General features: G+C 39.0%; 1 protein-coding gene across 41 annotated transcripts in view; it reads right to left on the bottom strand.

Moving 5' to 3' along the window:
- Positions 1-24,635, bottom strand: part of PPEF1 (protein phosphatase with EF-hand domain 1) — a 147,627-nt gene that overhangs the window by 87,203 nt on the left and 35,789 nt on the right. For all 41 annotated transcript variants that reach the window (XM_012106317.4, XM_042241753.1, XM_042241754.1 and 38 more), the window contains one exon: positions 20,760-20,924. In XM_012106317.4, coding sequence (XP_011961707.1) covers positions 20,760-20,832 — 73 coding nt within the window. In that variant the 5' untranslated portion in view covers positions 20,833-20,924. The remainder of the gene's footprint in view (positions 1-20,759; positions 20,925-24,635) is intronic.

The following is a 24,635-nucleotide window of genomic DNA, read 5'->3' as shown; positions in this document are numbered from 1 at the left end:
CTGCCACCTTTCCTCCTCTAGCTGAGTACTCCTTCTAGTAATCCTCAGTCTAAACCATCTTTCCACTCTAAGGAGACTACAAGACCTTGAAAGTCGGCCAAGTTACTGGACTTACACCCCCCTATCTACCCTTGAAGGAGGGCTCTCATGTGGATTCCTCTCAGAGTTGATAAGACTCTGAGGGACTTTATGGGGAAACTGCTATGTTATTTCCTTAAACATCCAAGGGAAACTAAATTAGTGAAAAATCTTGGCATCTGGCAGATATTGGAGCTATACCCTCTACATTAAATCCCCCTCGGAGTCTGCAGATGGGACCCTGGGAAAACTGGCAGAAGCCAGCTAAAGGTGAGAATTCTTCCCAGATACACCACTGCTTATAGTACCCAAAAAGAGAAAAAAATTTAAACAATTTTTGTACCTTCTATGGGGATGCCTCTTAAGTCCAAGAGGTTGTCAACATTTACTGGCTGTGTCAACTGAAAATTGGGAAATGCTTACTGTTTGTCCCAAGTGAAAACTGACAAGATATTTTAAAGGATTTTTTTAAAGTAGCTCTATGGTCAGATGTTGGTCAGAAAGTGAAAGCAGATATTCAGAGCCTGATAGGAATGTTTTTTTAGGTCTCCTCCACTAAACCAAAATGAAACTATGTACCCAGAGGGAAAGAAAAACCTTCTAAAGCCTCTGGAAAGGATTTACCAAAACCTTTCAAAGGCAAACAGTTCTAAGTCCAGAAAATAGAAATCTTTTAATTTCCATCTAGGTTAGAAATCTTGTTCCTGATATACAGAGGGGTATGTGAGGGGCTGTGTGTGTACACACACAGAAAAAAGCAAATTAAGAATAATGTAGCTGAATGGGAGGATCAACCTATGATGTCATTTTAAGTTGCAACCCAATTCCCTGAGGAAATGAAAGCAACTATCCTTATTTATAAATCTTTGTAAAACTGAGAATACAACTCCAGAGGCAGTTCACAGTCCACCTATTCCTTTAACAAGTCCCCATAAAGAAAGCTGAGCGCCAAAGAATTAACGCTTTTGAACTGTGGTGTTGGAGAAGACTCTTGAGAGTCCCTCGGACTGCAAGGAGATCCAACCAGTCCATCCTAAAGGAGCTCAGTCCTGGGTGTTCACTGGAAGGACTGATGTTGAAGCTGAAACTCCAATACTTTGGCCACCTGATGTAAAGAGCTGACTCATCTGAAAAGACCCTGATGCTGGGAAAGATTGAGGGCAGGAAGAGAAAGGGACGACAGAGGATGAGATGGTTGGATGGCATCACCGACTCAATGGACGTGGGTTTGCGTGGACTCGGGGAGTTGGTGATGGACAGGGAGGCCTGAGGTGCTATGGTTTATGGGGTCACAAAGAGTCAGACACGACCGAGCAACTGAACTGACTGAACTGACTAAACCTCCCTTATTTATCTTGTAAGTTTTAAAAAACTTACAAAAGCTTGTAAGTTGCGTAAAAAAAAAAATCTGGCCTTAGGAAACCAAAGTACCCCTTAGTGGAACTTGCATTCTTTGTCTGTAACTTTGAGATATAAATATTCTATGAACTTTTTCATTTGACCGTTTTCTTATGGTAAAGGAAAGGGAAAACAGTCAAATCAAAAATAGGCAAATAAAAAAATCTTCTAAGTGTCTTCCCAAAAAAATATTCGTAAAAATGCTTTGACCCACCTGAGCAAATAACCTTAGCTTGCTCTACCTACCAGAAAAACAATTTAGATTCAATTTATTTTACAACTAGTGAATTACTGTACCCAATTAATGGCAGTTATCTTAAAACAGAAGCTATAAGGTCCCTGCTAGCAACTGTCTATTTATGTGTGTTTATGTGTGTATTATAGATGTACAGTATTTTCTACCTTCAGAGGGTAGTGCCAAAATTACTATTAAGAGAGCTCTATTTAACTGGCTCAAAGAAATGAAGCACTTATAGAAATTAAGTGAAATAAATAAACTGAATGGATGCAAATGGGATAAAACTTTTTAGGTGAGCTTTCCGTAATGGTTTCTCTCTATCTTTTTGGTAACTTGAAATCCTAAAGTTTTGCCAAGTGAAATTAAATGATGGATAGTTCATTTCCAAATAAGGTAAAATAATGAAATATTGATTACTGAACATAGGTTTACTACTTTTGGCTTCCTTTTACAGGGTAGGTGTTGCAAGAGGGCATCAGAGGGCAGACATACTGAAACCATAATCACAGAAAACTAGTCAATCTAAGCACACTAGGACCACAGCCTTGTCTAACTCAATGAAACTAAGCCATGCCCGCAGGGCAACCCAAGATGGGCGGGTCATGGTGGAGAGGTCTGACAGAACGTGGTCCATTGGAGAAGGGAATGGCAAGCCACTTCAGTATTCTTGCCTTGAGAACCCCATGAACAGTATGAAAAGGCAAAATGATAGGACACTGAAAGAGGAAGCCCCCAGGTCAGTAGGTGCCCAATATGCTACAGGAGATCAGTGGAGAAATAACTCCAGAAACAATGAAGGGATGGAGCCAAAGCAAAAACAATACCCAGCTGTGGATGTGACTGGTGATAGAAGCAAGATCCGATGCTGTAAAGAGCAATATTGCATAGGAACCTGGAATGTCAGGTCCATGAATCAAGGTAAATTGGAAGCGGTCAAACAAGAGATGGCAAGGGTGAACGTTGACATTCTAGGAATCAGCGAACTAAAATGGACTGGAATGGGTGAATTTAACTCAGGTGACCATTACATCTACTACTGCGGGCAGGAATCCCTCAGAAGAAATGGCGTAGCCATCATGGTCAACAAAAGAGTCCAAAATGCAGTACTTGGATGCAATTGCAAAAACTACAGAATGATCTCTGTTCGTTTCCAAGGCAAACCATTCAATATCACAGTTATCCAAGTCTATGCCCCAACCAGTAACGCTGAAGAAGCTGAAGTTGAACAGTTTTATGAAGACCTACAAGACCTTTTAGAACACCCAAAAAAGATGTCCTTTTCATTATAGGGGACTGGAATGCGAAAGTAGGAAGTCAAGAAACACCTGGAGTAACAGGCAAATTTGGCCTTGGTATGCGGAATGAAGCAAGGCAAAGACTAACAGAGTTTTGCCAAGAAAATGCACTGGTCATAGCAAACACCCTCTTCCAACAACACAAGAGAAGACTCGACACATGGACATCACCAGATGGTCAACACCAAAATCAGATTAATTATATTCTTTGCAGCCAAAGATGGAGAAGCGCTATACAGTCAACAAAAACAAGACCGGGAGCTGACTATGGCTCAGATCATGAACTCCTTATTACCAAATTCAGACTCAAATTGAAGAAAGTAGGGAAAACCGCTAGACCATTCAGGTATGACCTAAATCAAATCCCTTATGATTATACAGTGGAAGTGAGAAATAGATTTAAGGGCCTAGATCTGATAGATAGTGCCTGATGAACTATGGACTGAGGTTCGTGACACTGTACAGGAGACAGGGATCAAGACCATCCCGATGCAAAAGAAATGCAAAAAAGCAAAATGGCTGTCTGGGGAGGCCTTAAAAATAGCTATGAAAAGAAGAGAGGTGAAAAGCAAAGGAGAAAAGGAAAGATATATGCATCTGAATGCAGAGTTCCAAAGAAGAGCAAGAAGAGATAAGAAAGCCTTCTTCAGCGATCAATGCAAACAAACAGAGGAAAAGAACAGAATGGGAAAGACTAGAGATCTCTTCAAGAAAATTAGAGATACCAAGGGAACATTTCATGCAAAGATGGGCTCGGTAAAGGACAGAAATGGTCTGGACCTAACAGAAGCAGAAAATATTAAGAAGAGGTGGCAAGAATACACAGAAGAACTGTACAAAAAAGATCTTCACGACCCAGATAATCATGATGATGTGATCACTAATCTAGAGCCAGACATCTTGGACTGTGAAGTCAAGTGGGCCTTAGAAAGCATCACTACGAACAAAGCTAGTGGAGGTGATGGAATTCTAGTTGAGCTGTTTCATATCCTGAAAGATGATGCTGTGAAAGTGCTGCACTCAATACGCCAGCAAATTTGGAAAACTCAGCAGTGGCCACAGGACTGGAAAAGGTCAGTTTTCATTCCAATTCCAAAGAAAGGCAATGCCAAAGAATGCTCAAACTACCGCACCACTGCACTCATCTCACACGCTAGTAAAGTAATGCTCAAAGTTCTCCAAGCCAGACTTCAGCAATACATGAACCGTGAACTCCCTGATGTTCAAGCTGGTTTTAGAAAAGGCAGAAGAACCAGAGATCAAATTGCCAACATCCGCTGGATCATGGAAAAAGCAAGAGAGTTCCAGAAAAACATCTATTTCTGCTTTATTGACTATGCCAAAGCCTTTGACTGTGTGGATCACAATCAACTGTGGAAAATTCTGAAAGAGATGGGAATACCAGACCACCTGACCTGCCTCTTGAGAAACCTATATGCAGGTCAGGAAGCAACAGTTAGAACTGGACATGGAACAACAGACTGGTTCCAAATAGGAAAAGGAGTACATCAAGGCTGTATATTGTCACCCTGCTTATTTAATTTCTATGCAGAGTACATCATGAGAAACGCTGGACTGGAAGAAACACAAGCTGGAATCAAGATTGCCGGGAGAAATATCAATAACCTCAGATATGCAGATGACACCACCTTTATGGCAGAAAGTGAAGAGGAACTAAAAAGCCCCTTGATGAAAGTGAAAGAGGAGAGTGAAAAAGTTGGCTTAAAGCTCAACATTCAGATAACGAAGATCATGGCATCCGGTCCCATCACTTCATGGCAAATAGATGGGGAAACAGGGTCAGACTTTATTTTTCTGGGCTCCAAAATCATAGCAGATGGTGACTGCAGCCATGAAATTAAAAGACGCTTACTCCTTGGAAGAAAAGTTATGACCAACCTAGATAGCATATTCAAAAGCAGAGACATTACTTTGCCAACAAAGGTCCGTCTAGTCAAGGCTATGGTTTTTCCAGTGGTCATGTATGGAAGTGAGAGTTGGACTGTGAAGAAGGCTGAGCGCCGAAGAATTGATGCTTTTGAACTGTGGTGTTGGAGAAGACTCTTGAGAGTCCTTCGGACTGAAAGGAGATCCAACCAGTCCATTCTGAAGGAGATCAACCCTGGGATTTCTTTAGAAGGAATGATGCTAAAGCTGAAGCTCCAGTACTTTGGCCACCGCATGTGAAGAACTGACTCATTGGAAAAGACTCTGATGCTGGGAGGGATCGGGGGCAGGAGGAGAAGGGGACGACAGAGGATGAGATGGCTGGATGGCATCATTGACTGGATGGACGTGAGTTTGAGTGAACTCCGGGAGTTGGTGATGGACAGGGAGGCCTGGCGTGCTGCGATTCAGGGGGTCGCAAAGAGTCGGACACGACTGAGCGACTGAACTGAACTGAACTTTACAGGGAAACTGTGTCTCCTAGTAAACACAGCTTCTGCCCCACTGAAAAGTTTACTGAGAGAAAATTTAATTATAAACAGTATAAAAAATTATAAAATGTATTTAGAAATTTCCCAAACCATAGAATGCTAAAAGAGAGTTCATAATTGGTTACTTCTTTATTTTCACTAAAAATTAAGGTTTTTAAGGGTTAAGAATTCTAATATATGTAATGAAAACTACTAAAAATCAGGGAAATTATCTCTGTATATAAAGAAAATAAGATGTATGCTTTTAGCAAAAGAGGGTATTAGGAAAGGAAACGCCTGTTGTTGAGGGAAAGAGAAGCAATTTTATCCTAAACTGAGGCTATTTCAGGAGAACGAGGAAAAATTAGGGCAAGAGTTGAATGTTAAAAAAAAAAAAGCTTTTGTAAAAATTTGTGCCCCCCCACCCCCAAATCTCACAAAACAATTTTATGTGTGGTCAAGATGAGTAAGATTAAAATCAATTTATTTAATTTTAAAAAAAGATGATGAGTTTTTAATTTGGTTTTCTCTTTGTTAAAAGGACAGGTTTTATTGGATTCTTTGTCTTCTCTTGAAAGTGAAAGTGAAGTTGCTCAGTAGTGTCTGACTCTTTGCAACCCTATGGGCTGTAGCCTACCAGTCTCCTCCTCTGTCCATGGGATTTTCCAGGCAAGAATACTGGAATGGGTTGCCATTTTCTTTTCCAGGGGATCTGCCTTACCCAGGGATCAAACTCAGGTCTCCCACATTGCAGGCAGACTCTTTACCCTCTGAGTCACCAGGGAATCCCTGTTTTCTCTTAGTAGGACATTGAAAAAAACTTTTCCTTACCGTTTAAAGTAATTCGCCTAGAAAACAAAGATTCTGTGTTTTGTCAAAATAATTTGCCATGTTGTCTTTATCAGGTCTTTGATTACCAAAGAAAGCTCAATCTTCTCTATTAAAAGATCTAAGGTGTTTACTGCTATATTTCAAATGGTTAACCAACAAGGGCCTACTGTATAGCACATGGAACTCTGCTAGGTGTTATGTGGCATCCTGGATGGGAGGGAAGTTTGGGGGAGAATGGATGGATACATGTATATGTGTGGCTAAGTCCCTCTGCTGTTCACCTGAAAATATCACAACATTGTTAATTGGCTATACCCCATAGAAAATAAAAGAATTTTTTTTTAGATCTAAGGTGTTTAAAAAATAACTTTCTGTGTTTTTCTGCAAAGGCTTTATCACTATGATTAAATGGATAACTAAGTATCAGTTCGCAGTGACCTATGATCCTATTTGACAAGTGTTTTAAAACTTTTTTTGATAATTCTGACAAGCTTCCCCAAAATAAAGTTCTAAATGAAATTTTTTTTAACCTCGAACTAACTTTGGTATTTTCCAGAGGGCCTCTAGAATATCTCAAGAGATTTGTTTCCTCTCCTCAAAAAAATGAAGATGCTTAACTAACCAGACTTATTTGATATGTTAAGTTACATAGCAAGAATCATCAAATAACCAGTAATACTAAGCCTTTATGTTGTACTTGTATAAGTTATAAATGTTCCAGAAACCATATGCAATTCCTAAAGTCTGAATGAAATGTCCTGGAATAATATTATCATCATAATTCCAGTTATCATTTGACAATGTTGACTATCACAGAAATAACCACATTTCCTTGTCAATTCCATTATAATAAATTCTCATTAGAGAATAAATGCTCATTATAACAATGGGCATTTTTTAAAGTCTTCTGTCATTTATAGTTATTATTTTACTCAGATGCTTCTGCAAAAATGTTGCTGCAGAAGTGACCCATCTTCAAGGAGATTCACGGAAAGGATTTGGCAAACATGAGTTTCTGATAACTTTAAGATCATAATATTGAATTGGTCATCTCACACTGGTCAGAATGGCCATCATCAAAATGTCTACAAACAATAAATGCTAGAGAGGGTGTGCAGAAAAGGAAACTCTCTTATACTGCTGGTGGGAATGCAAACTAGTACAGCCACGACGAAGAACAGTGGGCAGATTCCTTAAAAAACTTGGCATAGATCTGCTATATGATCCAGCAATCCCACTGCTGGACATACATCCCAAGAAAACCAGAACTGAAAGAGACACATGTACCTCACTGTTCATTGCAGCACTATTTACAATAGCTAGGACACGAAAGCAACCTAGATATCCACTGGCAGATGAATGGATAAGGAAGTTGAGGTACATATACACAATGGAGTACTACTCAGCTATAAAAAGGAGCACTTGAGTCAGTTCTAATGAGGCGGATGAACCTAAATCCTGTTATACAGAGTGAAGTCAGAAAAAGACAGACAAATACTGTATATTAATGCTTATATATGAAATTTAGAAAAATGGTACTGACGATCCTACATGCAGGGCAGCAAAGGAGACACAGATGTAAAGAACAGACTTTTGGACTTCATGGAAGGAGGAAAAGGTAGGATGATTTGAGAGAATAGCACTGAAACATATACATTACCACATGTAAAACAGACAACCAGTGTGAGTTCGATGTATGAAGCAGGGCACCCAAAGCCAGCGCTCTGGGACAACCTAGAGGGATAGAGTGGGAAGGGCGGCGGGAGGGGGGTTCAGGATAGGGGGGCACACATGTATACCTATGGCTGATTCATGTTGATGTATGGCAGAAACCATCACAATATTGTAATTATCTTCCAACTAAAATAAATAAAAATTTAAAAAAATACTGAATTGGGTAAGAATTTCTAGAACTAATGGGGGAAAATGGATTAAAGCAAAACAAGAATTAATAACATTGAACTGAATGAACTGAAAAGGGTGATTATAATTTTTATTCCTTCTTGCTTGAATCACTGATGGTTCTTTAATGTTTTGCTTTTCCAGATTTGAGGAAACTTTTTCTCTTAAGCTATCTATGACTTAAAACAATTTGGTAAAATACTTTCGTAAACAAATATGAAACATTAACTTTTTCTCCCTACCTGACTCCTCCAAAATTTGGAGACTCTTGAGCATTCTTTTTATGGCAAAATAGTTACTTACATAAGCTGAATGAGAATCTGTTATCCTTATAACAGGACACAATTGGAAACACTGGTTACAAAAGCTTTAACTGGAATGTTATATTTGAGAGAGATGTACATAGACTCAGATATGACCAGACAGCTTTAAAGAACTAAGGTTGACTTTATGGAACCAATCAAGTCCCTTAGAAAAGTCAACCTGGTACCTTACTTACATGGTTCCAGCAAAGCAGTCTTAAAAAGAACCCATATGGTCAACTGCTATTCTTGCTGCATCTATGTAAATAATCAGGCCAAGTACAACGCAAATAAATTAGTTTTATTGTGATTATCTTTGATTTTTTTATCTTTTATTTTAAAAAATGGGGGTAATTCTAGAAAGAAAGATGTTTGCACCTTTGTAGATATTATATCCAATTCATTGTCTTTGAGATTTTGTTAAATACCTATAAATTAGACCAGATCCTATATTCTTATAGTTTCCTCAAATATCTGGCTATAACTCACCAAACTAATGTTTTCAATTTTCTCCTACCCTTTTGACTTGGAATTACTAAGAACAAAGACTGCCCTTGAATCTCCTTGGAAGGGACTATACCAGATATACTTCACTACCGAGATGACAGCCAAACTTTAGGAACTTGAACCTTGGGGACACATTTCACAGCCCAAGAAGGCTTCACCTAGTATCTGTTCTACACAAAGGCTAGCGACCTCCAAATCAGACTGACAAAAAGACAAATAGCCGATATTAATATGGACTGCTTCCTCCCAAGATGTTGGATCACGACTTCATACTTTGGGACTTCCCTGGTGAGCCAGTGGTTAAGACTCTGTGCTTCCACTGCAGGGGGCACAGGTTCAATCTCTGGTCGGGGAAACTAAGATCCCACATGCCTCAAAGGGCAGCCAAAAAAGTTTTTAAAAAGCAGACTTCATACTTGAAACATGAAACCCTTTCTTCTTCTCTTTCTTTCCTTCACTCTAGGATTGGCCTGGAAAGGTAACACCATCCCCAGTATCTCCCAGCCCATTGCCAAGGGGAGGGGTAAACTTTCACTGCTAAATTTGTCATCATCAAAGAAACCTGAGCTGTCTCTTTCCAGTACTACCTTATTGGAAGTAGTTTGTGCCCTGACAGGATTTATCTTTGTCCATGGTGATTAACATTCTCCTTGGGTCTATGAATACCTAGATGACTGCTGCATAACTGGGCAATGTCTCTTAGGTGACCTAACTGTTCCCCTAACTGTCCACAGAGACACCTCACTGGTCAACTCCCCTGAATTTGCATTGTCAAGTTATAAAGAACCTACCAGGAGGCTTTCATGATTCAGGATTTGCTTTCTTTGGCTGGTCCCTACTTCCCTGGTCAGAAATAAATGTAAATAGGCTATGATCAGGAATCTCTCCTTAACTCTTTATCTTACTGCAGAATTTGTTGCTAAAGCAAAAGCTGCCCAGTGAAAATCCTGAGACTCTATGGCCAAAGTTGTTCTTGCTAATTGGATAGCCCTTGATTATTTTAATTAAAAATTTTTTTTAAATTGAAGGATAATTGCTTTACAGAATTGTGTTGCTTTCTGCCAAACATCAACATGAATCAGCCATAGGTATACATATGTCCCCTCCCTCTTGAACCTCCCTCCCATTTTCCTCCCCATCCCACCCCTCTAGGTTGTTACAGAGGCCCGGTTTGAGTTCCCTGAGTCATATGGCAAATTCCCGTTGATGGATAGTCCTTGATTATCTTTCAGCTTTGTAAGGCAAGTGTCTGCTGTGGCCAACACCACCTGCTGCACCTAGATTAACATTTCTGGCAAAGTTGAAACTCAGCTACATAAGATCACGGAACAAGTCACTTAAAAAGGTAAATCCTTCAAGGGTCTTTCCTTGACTTATTTGATTTTGATTGGTTTGTGTCTTGGGCACCACGGTTTTGAAGTACACCGCAAATACTGGGAATTATCCTGCTTATCATAATCACAGTAGTCTCCCTGGAACACTGTTATCCTCTCAAAAGCTTTAAAAGAATGATTGCAGCCATTCATCACTAAGCAAATGAACTCTCTAACACTGGAACATCAGAAAAGGAATAAAGAAAATGACAGACTTAAAAATTGTGAACATGAAGTCACGGCCTGTGCATATCACAGAGATTAAGCAAATAACATTGACACAAAAGATCAACAAAAATTGCAAGAACTCAGAGATTAGCTGGGAGTGGTACTAATGTTTTGTTTTGTTTAATATCTTTCAGGCTGAGAGTCTGATGAAAACAGGGGAATTGGTTAAAAAAAAAAAAAAAAAAGAGGCAACAGGCCCCAAATGGAGTCACTTGTACTAAGCTCCATGTCAGCAAACAGAAACTTAGCACCTAACCTAATTGCATTTTCAGCCTCTCCTAGAAATGTAATCTTAACCTGTCTAGAATTTCCTGGCCAGCACTAGTGAGGTAATCAACCTGACAGACCCCTGTTTTTCCCCAAAGGAAGTTGACCTTGCCTGAAATAATTCTTTTCATTTATGATTTCCTTGTCCCACTCCCTTTCTGTCTTTAAAAACCTCTCCTTTTCTGCAGCTTTTTGAAGTTCTTTTCTGTTTTCTAGATGGAATGCTGCCTGATTCATGAATCATTCAATAAAGCCAATTAGATCTTCAAATTTGCTATGTTGAATTTTATTTTTCTAACAGATTGCTATTTAGTATTTTTACATTTTTAGGCAACAACAGAGGACAAATATTTTTTAAAAGAACAATATCCACTAGAGAAAATTTCCATTGTCATAGCTTAAAAGCATCAAACTTCAAAGCCAAAAACGCTAGACAGCCTTTGTAGGAGACCTAGCACTGAAAATAAATGAATAAAGTGGTCTCAAGGGAAGAAATAAAAGAAAATATAGTGTTTTCAAAGTGCTGTACAGGAAAAAATAAAAGGTAATAGATTATTCATTCAAAACCCATCAATATAAAATTTTAAGTGTAAAGTGAAGTTCAGGAGAAGGAAATTGCAATGTTTAATTTTTGGTTTTTTGGATAAATTCCAGTTTTACATGTCAGGGCAGCATATCAAAAGGAGCATGAACTTTGGTATCTGTCAGAGCTGGTTCCAATTCAGACTCAGACATCAACTAGTACATGACTTTGGGCAGCTCTTTAATCTAAGTCTCCATTTCCTCATGAAGAAAAAGAAATTAATCAAAGCTTCCTCCAAGAGTTTTGGCAACAACTATTCTCTCCCATACTGCATATCACAAAAGAATCAAACTAACAACAACAACACAACAACAATGCTACTTCTCTACACAGAAGGCAGATAGCCCACAAGAAAGGGATAGCCTCAATTTTATATGTAGGCTATTCTTTCTCAAAAAATGCCATGACACTCTGGAGGCAGAATGCTGTGGTGGGGCTCAATGACCAAGGTGGGGAAAAAATCCATCACACTAGTCAGAAGTAAGCTCTAGGCCTGGCTCTGCCACTTACTAGTTATGTCTTAAGCAAATCACTTTGCCTCTCAAAGCCTCAGTTTCCTTTTCTGCAAATTGAGAACAATCCTTCACAGGTTGTGAAGATCAAATATATGTGAAAGATTTTGTCCAACTATAAAAGCACTATGCAAATAAAAGGTACTTTACATGCATATATTTAGCTAGCTTCCAAGAACAGCAGTTTTGGAAGGCACCATGGAAGGGTGTAATGGCTCATGCAAAAAACACTGTATTCAGAACTCCTTGGGTTCAAATTCCAACTCGGGGATAACCTTGACAAGTACTTACCTAATTACTGAGCACAAGATTCTTCCTCAGTACAAAAAGTAATGATAACACTTTACTCAGGTTTACTGCAAGGACTAAATAAAATATGGGTAAAATATTGTCAATACTCTCTGTAATACAGTTAGTAATAAGGAAATAATAACTATTCTTTTCTATCAAGAAACCTTTCAAAACTTTCATACCCCTTAACACAGAAATTTCATGTCAAATCACCCAGATATGGAAATAATCCAAAATAAGGAAAAATCTTTACATGAAGAAATTATCCAATGTAAATTCTTCAAACCTAAATGTCAAATATTGAGGAATAATTAACTATATTATGGCCTATCCACTAATGAAACATTTAGCAATGGCTAAAACATTTACAAAGCATAACAATTTGAGAAATGTTTACACAATAATGTCTCAGTGCCAAAAGCGAGGCTATAAAAAATTTTTGATCATCCTAAATGATGATCAAAAATATACACTATATCAAAAAAAACTGGGTAGCAGAATGATGAATGATTATTATTTCCAGTTGCTTTCTCAATCTTATAATATTTTTGAATGAGAAAAACTTTTTATGGTAAATATAAATAAACACACTGTATCAGTTTCCACAGATTACTATGGAATTTATAATAAACATTGATTGATATATTCAACAAAAGATAATGGAAGACTAAAAAGAAGGGAATACTCTGAACAAGTATGTGCTAAGAGATAATTCAGATGATGTCAGGGAATGTTTAACAGGAGGATTCCTACATGCTGTTTCTCACAAGTCCTTTGTTTCTTTTTACTATATTAAGGGGTGCATTTATCACATAAGGTCTTAATGTTGTAGGCTGGCCTTTTGGCCTTTCATATGGGTAGATTTGAACATTTTGATAAATTTCTTGTACTTTGATTTGAGAAATTCCTGCAGTTTGGCAAGAGACCTTTTGTATAGGCCAGGATTGGGGCCATAATTGTTTGGAAATAACAGTAATATTAGATCCAGTGTCAAGGAGACCAGAAAATCTTTTATTATTAATTTTGATATTTATATTTGGTCGGGCATATTCAGATACCAATGATGTCCATAAGGATTGTTTTTGATCTGTACTGCGGAATCTGCCTGTCCAAACATTATTAGAGGAGTTAATAGAAATGTAAGGCAAAAGTAGTAATTGAGCAATTTCGTCTCCCCTTTAGAATTGCCATAGAATCTGAGATGACATCATAATTTGAATCTCTCCTTTATAATTTGAATCAATTATTCCAGGGTGAACAGTAATTCCTTTAGAAGTCAAACTAGATTGGTCAAATAAAAGACTGAAGGTTTGTAGGGGCAGGGGTCCAAAAAGTCCGGTAGGTACTCTAGAAGGGACTGCTTAAGAGTAAAGGAAAAAATCATCTAGGGCTGGTATATTAACAGTAGCATTGCCGGATGTTGAGTGTTTGAGGGAAAAGATAGAATTTGCCCCTGGTTTTTGTTGTAGGGACCGGGGGGGGGGGGGTGGTCCCCTGTTTGGAGTCACTTGGAATAGGTTTTCCATCAATATCAAATTTAGATTTACAATCTTTGGTCCATGCATTCCTCTATGGCAGCGAGGGCGAATTCTTGGAGGTTTTTTATTAGCCTTCTTAGGGCAGTCCCCTTTTCAATGGTTTTTATCTCTACATGTAAAGCATCCTTCATTTCCCTTTTTAAAGGTAGTAGCCATTGTTTCAACTAGCATTTGCATCTTTTGAGTTTCTGATCCTAGATTCTGACAAGCCTTCAAATAATCAATAATAGTCCCAGTCTCACGAATTGCAGTGACAGCTCTCTGACATTATTGATTTGCATTCTCATAAGCAAGTAATTTCTCTAGCTGTTTCTTCTCCAATTACAGTATGGGAAATAGCAGTTTCTAATCTCGCTAAAAAATTAGTATAACTTTCATTAGGTTCTAACAAAGGAGAGACTTTTGGAGTTGTGCCTGTTAGCAGAGGAGGAGAATTTGGAGCAGCCAGGGCAGGGCTAGTAAGAAAATTTTGAAATATTTTATGTTGTTCTAATTGGGCCTTTTGTAAAGTTTTATCATCTAATTCATATTTATGCAATAAGTATTCTGTCTGTCGTTGAATATCGTGAGGGCTAGAAATCAACTGGAATGTTTTTTCCTTGCTTGGCGGCTCATTCAACATTTTCTTTGACCCGGTGCCAAATTTCTAAATCAAAACTGCATTTATCAGGGAACCAAGGATTACATTTAACCACTGTTTGAAAGCAAGCCTCTATTCATTGGCGTGAAACGAAAAGTCCCTGAGCTTTAAACAAATGGTGAAGTAAAGTAGAGAAATGATGGGGCTTTCCAGCCATTTGACCCATGTCTTAGTACCTACCGACCTCAATAGGTCCTGACCTCTATTGAGGTCCCGAGTCCCTCCAACTGAAATGCCACATATACCAGTGTCCCTGTTCTGGGACGCCACTTGTTGGGGTCCTTTAATTGACTGGGACCTGGCGGTCCAGAGTCAACGATAAAAACGTTAAAGAGAGAGCTGAAGGGAGGGAGAGAGAGAGAGAAAGAAAGAGCTCTGATGGAGCAAAGGTGTTTTAATGATTTCTCTGTGAGTATATAAAGGCTGTGGTACAAGAAGTTCCCTTCGACAATGATAAAGATCAGAAAACCAAATGTACAGCAACTGTTACCAATGGAACAAGGGATTAATAATGGTCACAAGGTCAGGAGACAATCCATATCTCAAGAAAGGGGATCAAGACTAAGCAGTTTTGTCGTAAAGAGAATGTTTACTAAAGGAGATTCAAGCCTGTCTCACATAATGACCTCAGTTCCTGGGAGCAGCATGCTGTCCCACTTAAAAAGAAACAAAGGACTTGTGAGAAACAGCACATAGGAATCCTCCTGTTAAACATTCCTTGACAAGATGAAATGAACCAGTTCTTCAAAGGACACAAACTACTGAAAATGACTCAAGAAGAAATAGAAAATACGACAATATACTTTACTATAACAAGTAAAGAGTAGAAAAAGTAATCAAAAAACTATCCACGAAGAAAGGCCCACGCCCAGATGGCTTCACTGACAAATTCTACCAAACATTTAAAGAACTAATTCTTCACAAACTCTTTTAAACTATAGAAGAGATGGAATACTTTCCAACTCATTCTATAAGACTAGTGAAAGAAAGTGAAAGTGAAAGTGAAGTCGCTCAGTTGTGTCCAACTCTTTGCGACCCCGTGGACTGTAGCCCACCAGGGTCCTCCGTCCATGGGATTCTCCAGGCAAGAATATTGGAGTGGGTTGCCATTTCCCTCTCCAGGGGATCTTCCCGATCCAGGGATCGAACCCAGGTTTCCCGTATTGCAGGCAGATGCTTTAACCTCTGAGCCACAAGACTAGTACTACCCTGATATCAAATTCAGACAAAGACATCAAAGGAAAAGGAAAATAGAGACCAATATATCTTTTGAATATAGAAGCAAAAATCCTAAACAAAATACTAGCAAACTGAATCCAGTAACATATAAAAAAGATCATATACCATGATCAAGTGGGATTTATGTCAGGAATACAAAGTTAGTTCAATATGTGAAATTCAATTAATATACTCAATGCTGCTAAGTTGCTTCAGTTATGTCTGACTCTGTGCGATCCCATAGATGGAAGCCCACCAGGCTCCCCTGTCCCTGGGATTCTCCAGGCAAGAACACTGGAGTGGGTTGCCATTTCCTTCTCCAATGCATGAAAGTGAAAAGTGAAAGGGAAGTCGCTCAGTCATGTCCAATTCTTAGCAACCCCATGGACTGCAGCCAACCAGGCTCCTCCATCCATGGGATTTTCCAGGCAAGAGTACTGGAGTGGAGTGCCATTGCCTTCTCCGAATATAACACAGAATAAAAAACAAAACCACATGATCATCTCAATACATGTAGATAAGGCATTAGACAAAATTAAATACCATTTTTTAATTTTAAAAAAATCAATAAACTAGGATTCGGAATGAACTTCCTCAACCTGATAAAGAGCATCCATAAAAAAAGAAAGGTCACAGCTAGTATCACACTTAAAGGTGAAAGACTGAATGCTTTCCCCCTAAGATCAAGAACAAGACAAGGAAGCCTACTCTTGCATTTCTATTTAACAGTAACAGAGATTGTAACCAGGACAATCAACCAAGAAAGTGAAATCAAAGGCAAAGAATAGAAAGAAAAAAGAAAAACTACCTTTATTTGCAGATGACATGATTTATAAAGACAAAATCCTAAGAAATCCACTAAAAATCTATTAGAGCTAATAAATGAGCTTAGCAAAGTCTCAGGATATACGATCAATAAACATTCAAAGACCAACTGTTTTTCTGCACACTTGCAATGAATAACCCAAAATGAAATTAAGAAAACAGTTTCATTTACAATAGCATCAAAAAGAATAAATACCTGCATTAAATTTAACAAAAGAAGAGTGAAACTCAAACTCTGAATACTACAAAACATCACTGAAAGAAATTAAAGACCTAAATAACGGGAAAAATACCCCGTGTTCATGAATCAGATGATTTAACTGTTTAAGAATACTTCCCAAATTGATCTACAGATTCAACATAATCCACACCAACACTCCAGCTGGTTTCTTTTAAGAAATTGATTCTAAAATTTATATGGAAATGCAAGGGACCCAGCCAAAACAATCTTGAAAAAGAGAAAGTTGAAGGATTCACACCTCCAATTTCTAAACTTTCTACAAAATCTACAGTAATCAAGATGGTGTGATATTGGCTGGACATATTGGATGGTCCAGGCAGGACATAGGAGTGGACATATAGATCAATGGAATGGAATTGAAAATCCAGAAATAAAACCCTGACACTTATGGTCAACTGTCTTTAGGCAAGAGTGACAAGATCGTTCAGTGGGGAAAGAACAGTCTTTTCAACAAATGGCCTTGGGACAACTATTCACATCCAAAGGATACATCTGTATCCCCACCTCATACCAGGGCTTCCCTGGTGGCTCAGAGGTTAAAGCGTCTGCCTGCAGTGCGGGAGACCTGGGTTCGATCCCTGGGTTGGGAAGATCCCCTGGAGAAGGAAATAGCAACCCATTCCAGTATTCTTTCCTGGAGAATCCCATGGACGGAGGAGCCTGGCGGGCTACAGTCCACGGGGTGGCGGACACAACTGAGCAACTTAACTTTCACTTTCTTTCCTCATAGTATATATGAAAATTAACTCAAAATTGATCAAGAACTAAATGGAAGAGCTAAAAATACAAAATTACTGGGCATCCTTGGCGATTCAATAGTTAAGAATCCACTTGCCAATGCAGGGGACATAGGTTCGATCCCTGGTCTGGGAAGATCCCACATGCCGCAAGGCAACTCAGCCCGCACACCACAGCTACCGAGCCTCGCTCTAGAACCCTGGAGCCACAATGACTGAAGCCCATGCACAGAGAGCCTGTGATCTGCAACAAGAGGAGCCACTGCAACGAGAAGCCCGCAAACCACAACCAGAGTAGCCCCTGTTCAGTGCAACGAGAGAAAGCCAGCACACAAAGAAGACCCAGTATAGCCAAGAAGTAAATAAGTAATTTCTAAAAATTTCTTAGAAGAAAACAGAAGTACAAATAATCTTAGATTTGACCCAAAAGCACAAGTAAACAAAGAAAAAACGAACTGGACTTCATCAAAATTAAAACTTTTGTGCTTCAAAGAACATTATCAAGAAAATGAGAAGACAACCCACTGAATGGGTGAAAATATTTGCAAATCACACATTTGATAAGGAACTTGTAATAGAATATATTTTTAAAGTCTTACAAAAAATAATTTAAAAAGTAGCAAATGATCTGAACAGACATTTCTCCAAAGAAGACCTACAAATGGCTAATAAATACATGAAAAGATGCTCAGCATCTTTAGTCATTAGGGGCATGCAAATAAAAACCCTGAGATACCACTCCATACCCACTAGGATGGTTATAATCAAAAGAAGAGACAACAAGTGTGGCTGAGGATTTGGAGAAATAAGAACACTCATACCTTACTGATAGGAATACAAAATGGTGTAGCCACTTGGGAAAACAAGTTTAGACGTTTCTCAGAATGTTAAACATTGAGCTACCATATGACCCAGCAATTCTACTCAAAGGTCTATAACCAAGGGAACTGAAAACATGTATTTACATAATAACTTGTATATGAATGTTCATAGTAGCATTGCTCACTATAGTGAACAAGTAGAAACAATCTAAATACCCATTAATTGATGAATGAATACAAGGTTACATATTCATACAATGGAATATTATTCAGCAACACAAAGGAATGAAGTTCTGGTTCATGACATGACATGGATAAACTTTGAAACACTATGCTGAATAAAAGAAGTCAGACATGAAAGACCCCATATTGTCTGATTATGTTTATATGACATGTCCAGAACAGGCCAAATTTATAGACAGAAGTAGATTTGTGACTGCCTAGGGCTGGGGAGGTATAGGGTAAGAGAGTAACTGCTACTGATTTGGGGAGCAGGGGAATGAAAATGTTCCAAAATTGATTGTGGTGATGGTTTATATAGCTCTATCAATATACCAAAAAAGTCACTGAATTTTACACTTTAAACTAGTGAATTGTGTAGTATGTGAATTATATCTCAATAAAGCTGCTATTATTAAAAAGTGATCCAGGAAAACAGTTTGTCATTTCCTCAAAAAGTTAATCACAAAATTGCCAAATGACCCTGAAATTTCACTACTAGGTATATATCCCAAAGAACTGAAAACACAGACTCAATTAAGTATACATACACTCGTGTGCATAGTAGCACTATTCACAATAGCTAAAAAGGTGGAAAAAACCCAATGTCCATCAAATGAATGGACTGAAAAATGTGATACAAAAAAAAATACATACACATGATGAAATATTATCCAGCCTTAAAAAGGAATGAAATATTGGTGCATGCTACAGCATGATGAACCTCAAAAACATTATGCTAAGTAAAGGAAGCCAGAGGAAAAGGTCATATCATCTATGATTCTATTTACCTGACATGTCCAGAACAGGTAAATTCATAGAAAAAGAATACAGATTGGCAGTTGCCAGGGTCTGGGGGAAGAGGGAAATATGGAGAAACTGATTAATAAATAAGAGATTTTACTTTGCAGTGATGGAAAAGTTTGAGAACTAGATGAAAGTGGTGGTTACACAGCTTTGTATACATGCCAGTGAATAGTTCAGATGGTTAATTTTGTCTTACATGAATTTTATCTCAATAAATTATTTACAAGAAACAGCAATCGAAAATTCAAAATTAATGTTTTCATTTACATACAACATTTCAAAAGCTGAAATGCATTTCAGAAAAAGAATCTACATTTACATGTTGGGCTTGGCTTTTTTTTTTAACCTAAGAAATCTGGCTACATTTTTAAAACTCTGGGTAATCTCTACTCTCATAATAAATTACTACCATGGAATTAGTTCAGTTGGAGCTCTTGAAAGATTTATTTCATGACATGCTTACAGATTTCAAAGACTTAGTGCATCTCTGTTGCTCTACTGTCAAGGATTAATTTGCTAACTCACTGGCATTAAGTCAGCTGGGAGGGAGACCAGCATTTGATTTCCAAAGGAAAACATCCCACACTAATTAGGATAGAATACTCTGTATCCTAAACTCTGCATGTTAAGCCTGAGTGAACTGCTAAAACAAAGATGTGGAATAGAAACTGGGAAAATTATCTATTAATATAACCAAGATAACACAGGAATGCAGTTTAAGAGCAAGTTATTCACACAATCATCCTAGCCTGTTTGTTTTGGGTTTAATTTGCATGTGGAGACCACGTCTATTAAAGAAACATTCAAGTGAGTTTCAACTAGATTCTAGTATCTAGGAGAAAGAACCTCAATATGAAGTAAACAAAGGAAATACAGAAGCCTCTAATTACATGGGGGGTAGTGGGGGGGCACATCATCTATTTAGAAACAACATGCTTTTGTGGAAGCAGATGATCTATCATTTCTCAAATTCTACCTAGAACATTCTGAAAACATGAAGCAAATCTCATGAAGTTTTTTTTTCCCCATGAAGTTCTGTACTGAACAGCTATAGATAATAATCTGATCATTGAGTTATAAAATCTAATAAAAATTCAATGATGCTACCAAATGTCACGTAGGTATGGATAGAGCTATTTATAAGTGTACTGAATAAACAGATATAAATTTACAGAGAGGCTTTCTTGTTCCCTGCCACTGAGTTTTAAATTGAGATTTTATATTGGTACATTTTCAACTGAAATCAAATCAAACATAAAATATCTCTCAGATAATACTTTATGGCACATTATAAATTCAGAGCTACATCTTCCTAAAGGTAGTTTCCAACATTATCCCAATATTTAACCTTCAGTTCGAGTGATGATGTCTGGTGCACAATCTCTCTGGGCTGCTTGAGAACCATCTGAGTAATTGAGAAAGGGGCAGAGGGTGAACCCAGCTCGCCCTCCCCTTTTCATTCAGGAAGGCAGGCACACTCCTGGCACTCACCTTTCTCAGATTTCTTGTCTTTTGTTGCAGATGAAGTGCCACAGCCCATGTCTTCTAAATTAGGTGAGTTCATGAATTCAACTTCTCATTCTAGAACAGTGTGAAAAGTGCTTCCCTCTGCGCTGTGAAGAGCCCCTCCTGACTGATTCACCTGGGTCACAGATCCTGAGGAGGAGGACACACAAGGGGGGGAGGAAAGCGCCCGTTAACAACAAGGTATCTAAGGGCTGCTCAGCAGGATTCATTTTATGCTTCTCCTCAACTGCTGTTCATCATGTGATGTGGAAAGTGATCAGACATAATCTAATCCTGATTTATTTTCCAAAACACAGCAGCAGCAACACAGCAGATATAGGCTGCATTTCTGCAACACATAGATTATAGCTTGCTTGTGTCTAGGTCAGATCAATACTCTATAAAATAAGCATTAAAATGAAAAGAAAAATGGAAATTTAAGAGCAAACAATTTTATAATTGAAATATAGGTAATGCAATATAAAGGATCTGACACAAATTAACAGCTTTGGTTTTAAGCTCAAAATAGTTATCAATGGCACCCCACTCCAGTACTCTGGTCTGGAAAATCCCATGGGTGGAGGAGCCTGGTGGGCTGCAGTCCATGGGGTCTCTAGGAGTCCGACACGACTGAGCGACTTCACTTCCACTTTTCACTTTCATGCATTGGAGAAGGAAATGGCAACCCACTCCAGTGTTCTTGCCTGGAGAATCCCAGGGACGGGGGAGCCTGGTGGGCTGCCGTCTATGGGGTCACACAGGGTCGGACACGACTGAAGCAACTTAGCAGCAGCAGCAGTTATTAATATATCTATCTAGGCTTTTGAATACACAAATTGGAAAATGACTATGAGACAACATATTTATACAGTTATGCCAAAATTCAAATCAAAATGATGTCAACTACAAACTGGCGCTTGTCAAGGGCATTTGCAGTCCGCTTCTGCTGGGAATGAATCCTGTGCTGCTGCAGCTGTTGACCTTCGACACGCCCTAAACGGAGTTCAGGGTGGAGAGTGAGGCACTCTGTGCTCCAAGGAAACTAGTGGAATAGGCCTCTAGATTGACAGTCAGATATTTTCCAGAACTGATTTCATGATCCCAATCCTTGCATCTCTTCATATCTAGAAAAGCCTAGAAAAGTACTAAATCCCCTTATGATGACATCAGCTCCTGATTAGCAGAAAACCTTCTGTAAAATAAGTGTTTGATTGCATTAAACTCCCCATTCACCAAAGTCTTATATATTGACCTTGCCCCACTGCCTCTTTGAAGCAGTCTCTGAGAGCTATCTGAGGTGCTGTCTCCTGGGCTGCAGTCCTCATTTTGCCCCAAATAAAACTTAGCTCACAGCTCTCATGCTGTGCATCTTTTTTAGTCGACAATGAGTTCTCTGACACTGTTTCTCAGAATCAGCTGGCACTCTCGCTTAAAAAAAACGGAGGCTGAAGGCCTCCCTAGAAAAATGCCGTTTTCAAACAAGCTCTCCAGGCATTTCTGAGGCCCCTCCAAAGTCTGCCCTCACACTCACCAGGCCTTTTGATGGGTTAGCTGAGACTGCTATACTGGATCTTTCACAACCATCCCATGGGAGTTTTCAACTAAATTCCTTTCTGTAGTAACCCCACCTCATGACTTGTGGGATGATGTTTCCTTTATTTCATGATGCTCCAAACCAGCTGAGCTAATCTATTTGCATTTCTTGATGGTAACAAAGAGAACCACTGACTTGGGACTCTGCCAAGCCTGCCTATTTTTCTTTTAGTACTACACTAAAAGCTTCAAACTGTGAATCAATGAAAGAAGGGGGCAGAAAGAAATGAGCAAAATATTTGAATTATGGAAATTTTTTAAAACAACTATAACCTTAATAAACAGATATTCTGATCAGAGCTAGGCTTGATTCTATTATGGAATTAATTAACCCTCCTAAACTATGGGTTATGGAATTAATTAACTCTCTTAAATTTTGGGTTATTTCCAAATTCGATAGGCATTTCTTACATGTCTCTCTTATCTACATCATGAGTAAAAAATGTTAATAGGGTCAGCTTCAAGGGCAGAAAACCCTTGTGGCATTCCACTCCAGACCAATCTCCAGGGTTAGTACAGACCCATCACAGTCACACTCTCCCAGAATATTCATTTAGTTAGGTGACAAATTTACCCATCATAAGTATCCACTTACTTATCTATAAGATGTATTGGGAAATTTCGCTAAATATTTTAATGAAATTAAGATATATAATCTGACACCTTACATTCCAGGCTGGGTTTCCCTCATGGTTCAGATGGTAAAGAACTTATTTGCCTGCCGTTCAGGAGACCTGGCTTTGAGCCCTGGGTCGGGAAGATCCTCTGGAGAAGGAAGTGGCAACCCACTCCAGTATTCTTGCCTGGGAAATCCATGGACAGGGGAGCCTGAAGGGCTACAGTCCATGGGGTCACAAGAGTCAGACATAACCGAACAACTAACACACATACACACACACACATATTCCAGGCTAGCCAGCAACAGCAGAAGATAAAGAAGAGAAGGAGAGGAAGGGAGAAGGAAGGAGGGAGGGAGGGAGGAAGAAAGAAAGGAAAACACTTTGCCATTATCATATAATGGCATATCATAGAATCACAGACATTTAAAGGTGGTTCATGTGTGCGTACTAAGTCACTTCAGTCATGTCTGACTCTGTGCAACCCCACGGACTGCAGTCCTCCAGGCCACTCTGTCCATGGGATTCTCCAGGCAAGAACACTGGAGTGGATAGCCATGCTACCCTCCAGGGCATCTTCCCCACCCAGGGATTGAACCTGCATCTCTTATGTCTCCAGCATTGGCAGGCGAGTTCTTTACCACTAGCACCACCTGGGCAGCCGCTTTAAAGGTCACAGAGACTTTTAAAATTACTTAGAATTTACACACAGGGCAAGAAAACCAAGATACTTACCTAATGTCATATAGGCAAACCGGCTGTCAAAGTCTGTTGCATATTAGCATCACCTGGGAAGCTTTTAAAACTCAATGCTCAGAGGCCACCTCACCAAATTAAGAGTCTCTGGGGATTTGAAGAATAGTGATGCCTGGGTCCCATCCCCAGAGATTCTGATGTCACTGGTATTGAGTGCAGTTTGGGCATCAAAAGTATTAAAAGCTCCCCAGGTAATTCTAATGTGCAGCAGAGCTTGACATTCTCTACTGGAAACAATGTTCCAGCAAACCCACAATGATGCCTAGTGATTATCATATTTTCCTCTAAATGCTTTGACTCCATCTGTTTGGAATGGAATTTTTCCAGAGGTCATGTCAGGCTTATAACGCAGTGGCTTCTGGGATCTACTCTTTTCTTGTTTTTGAAACTGAAGCACTATTTACCCATTGCCTCTGTTCTCTCCATCCTCAGACATTTCTCAAAGGTTATCTGCAGTGCCTATGAGAGCATGTCTGCTGGGTTTTTCCTCAACCTTTGAAGTAGGACATTTGGTCCTGGTGAGTTTCTCCATGTGCCTAGATCCATGCTCTCCTACATGAGTACTGCAACACTTACCAGGGGAGATTATTTTAAAAGGCACACTCCCAGGCTTTACTGCCAATACTTGGATTCAAGCAGTCCAAGGGGGCCTAGGAATTTGCAATTAAAAATGCACCCTTCATGAGACTTTGACACAAGCACTCCCCATATCTCAGTCTGAAAAACACTGCTCTGCATCTCTCCCTTGGGCTCTGCTTCCATTTTTATACGACTTTTTTCTACCCCGTTTTATGAATACACAGAGTTAGACACTGAGTAGGCAACACTGATGCAATGACAGGAAGTGATATACTTCAAACTCAATTTTTTCCCCAGGAAAAAAATTTCTCTCTCT

This window comes from Ovis aries, chromosome X (genome assembly GCF_016772045.2).
Source record: "Ovis aries strain OAR_USU_Benz2616 breed Rambouillet chromosome X, ARS-UI_Ramb_v3.0, whole genome shotgun sequence".
Lineage (NCBI taxonomy): Eukaryota > Metazoa > Chordata > Mammalia > Artiodactyla > Bovidae > Ovis > Ovis aries.
The sequence above is the reverse complement of the archived record's forward strand: the minus strand, read 5'-3'. Positions and strand labels throughout refer to the sequence as shown.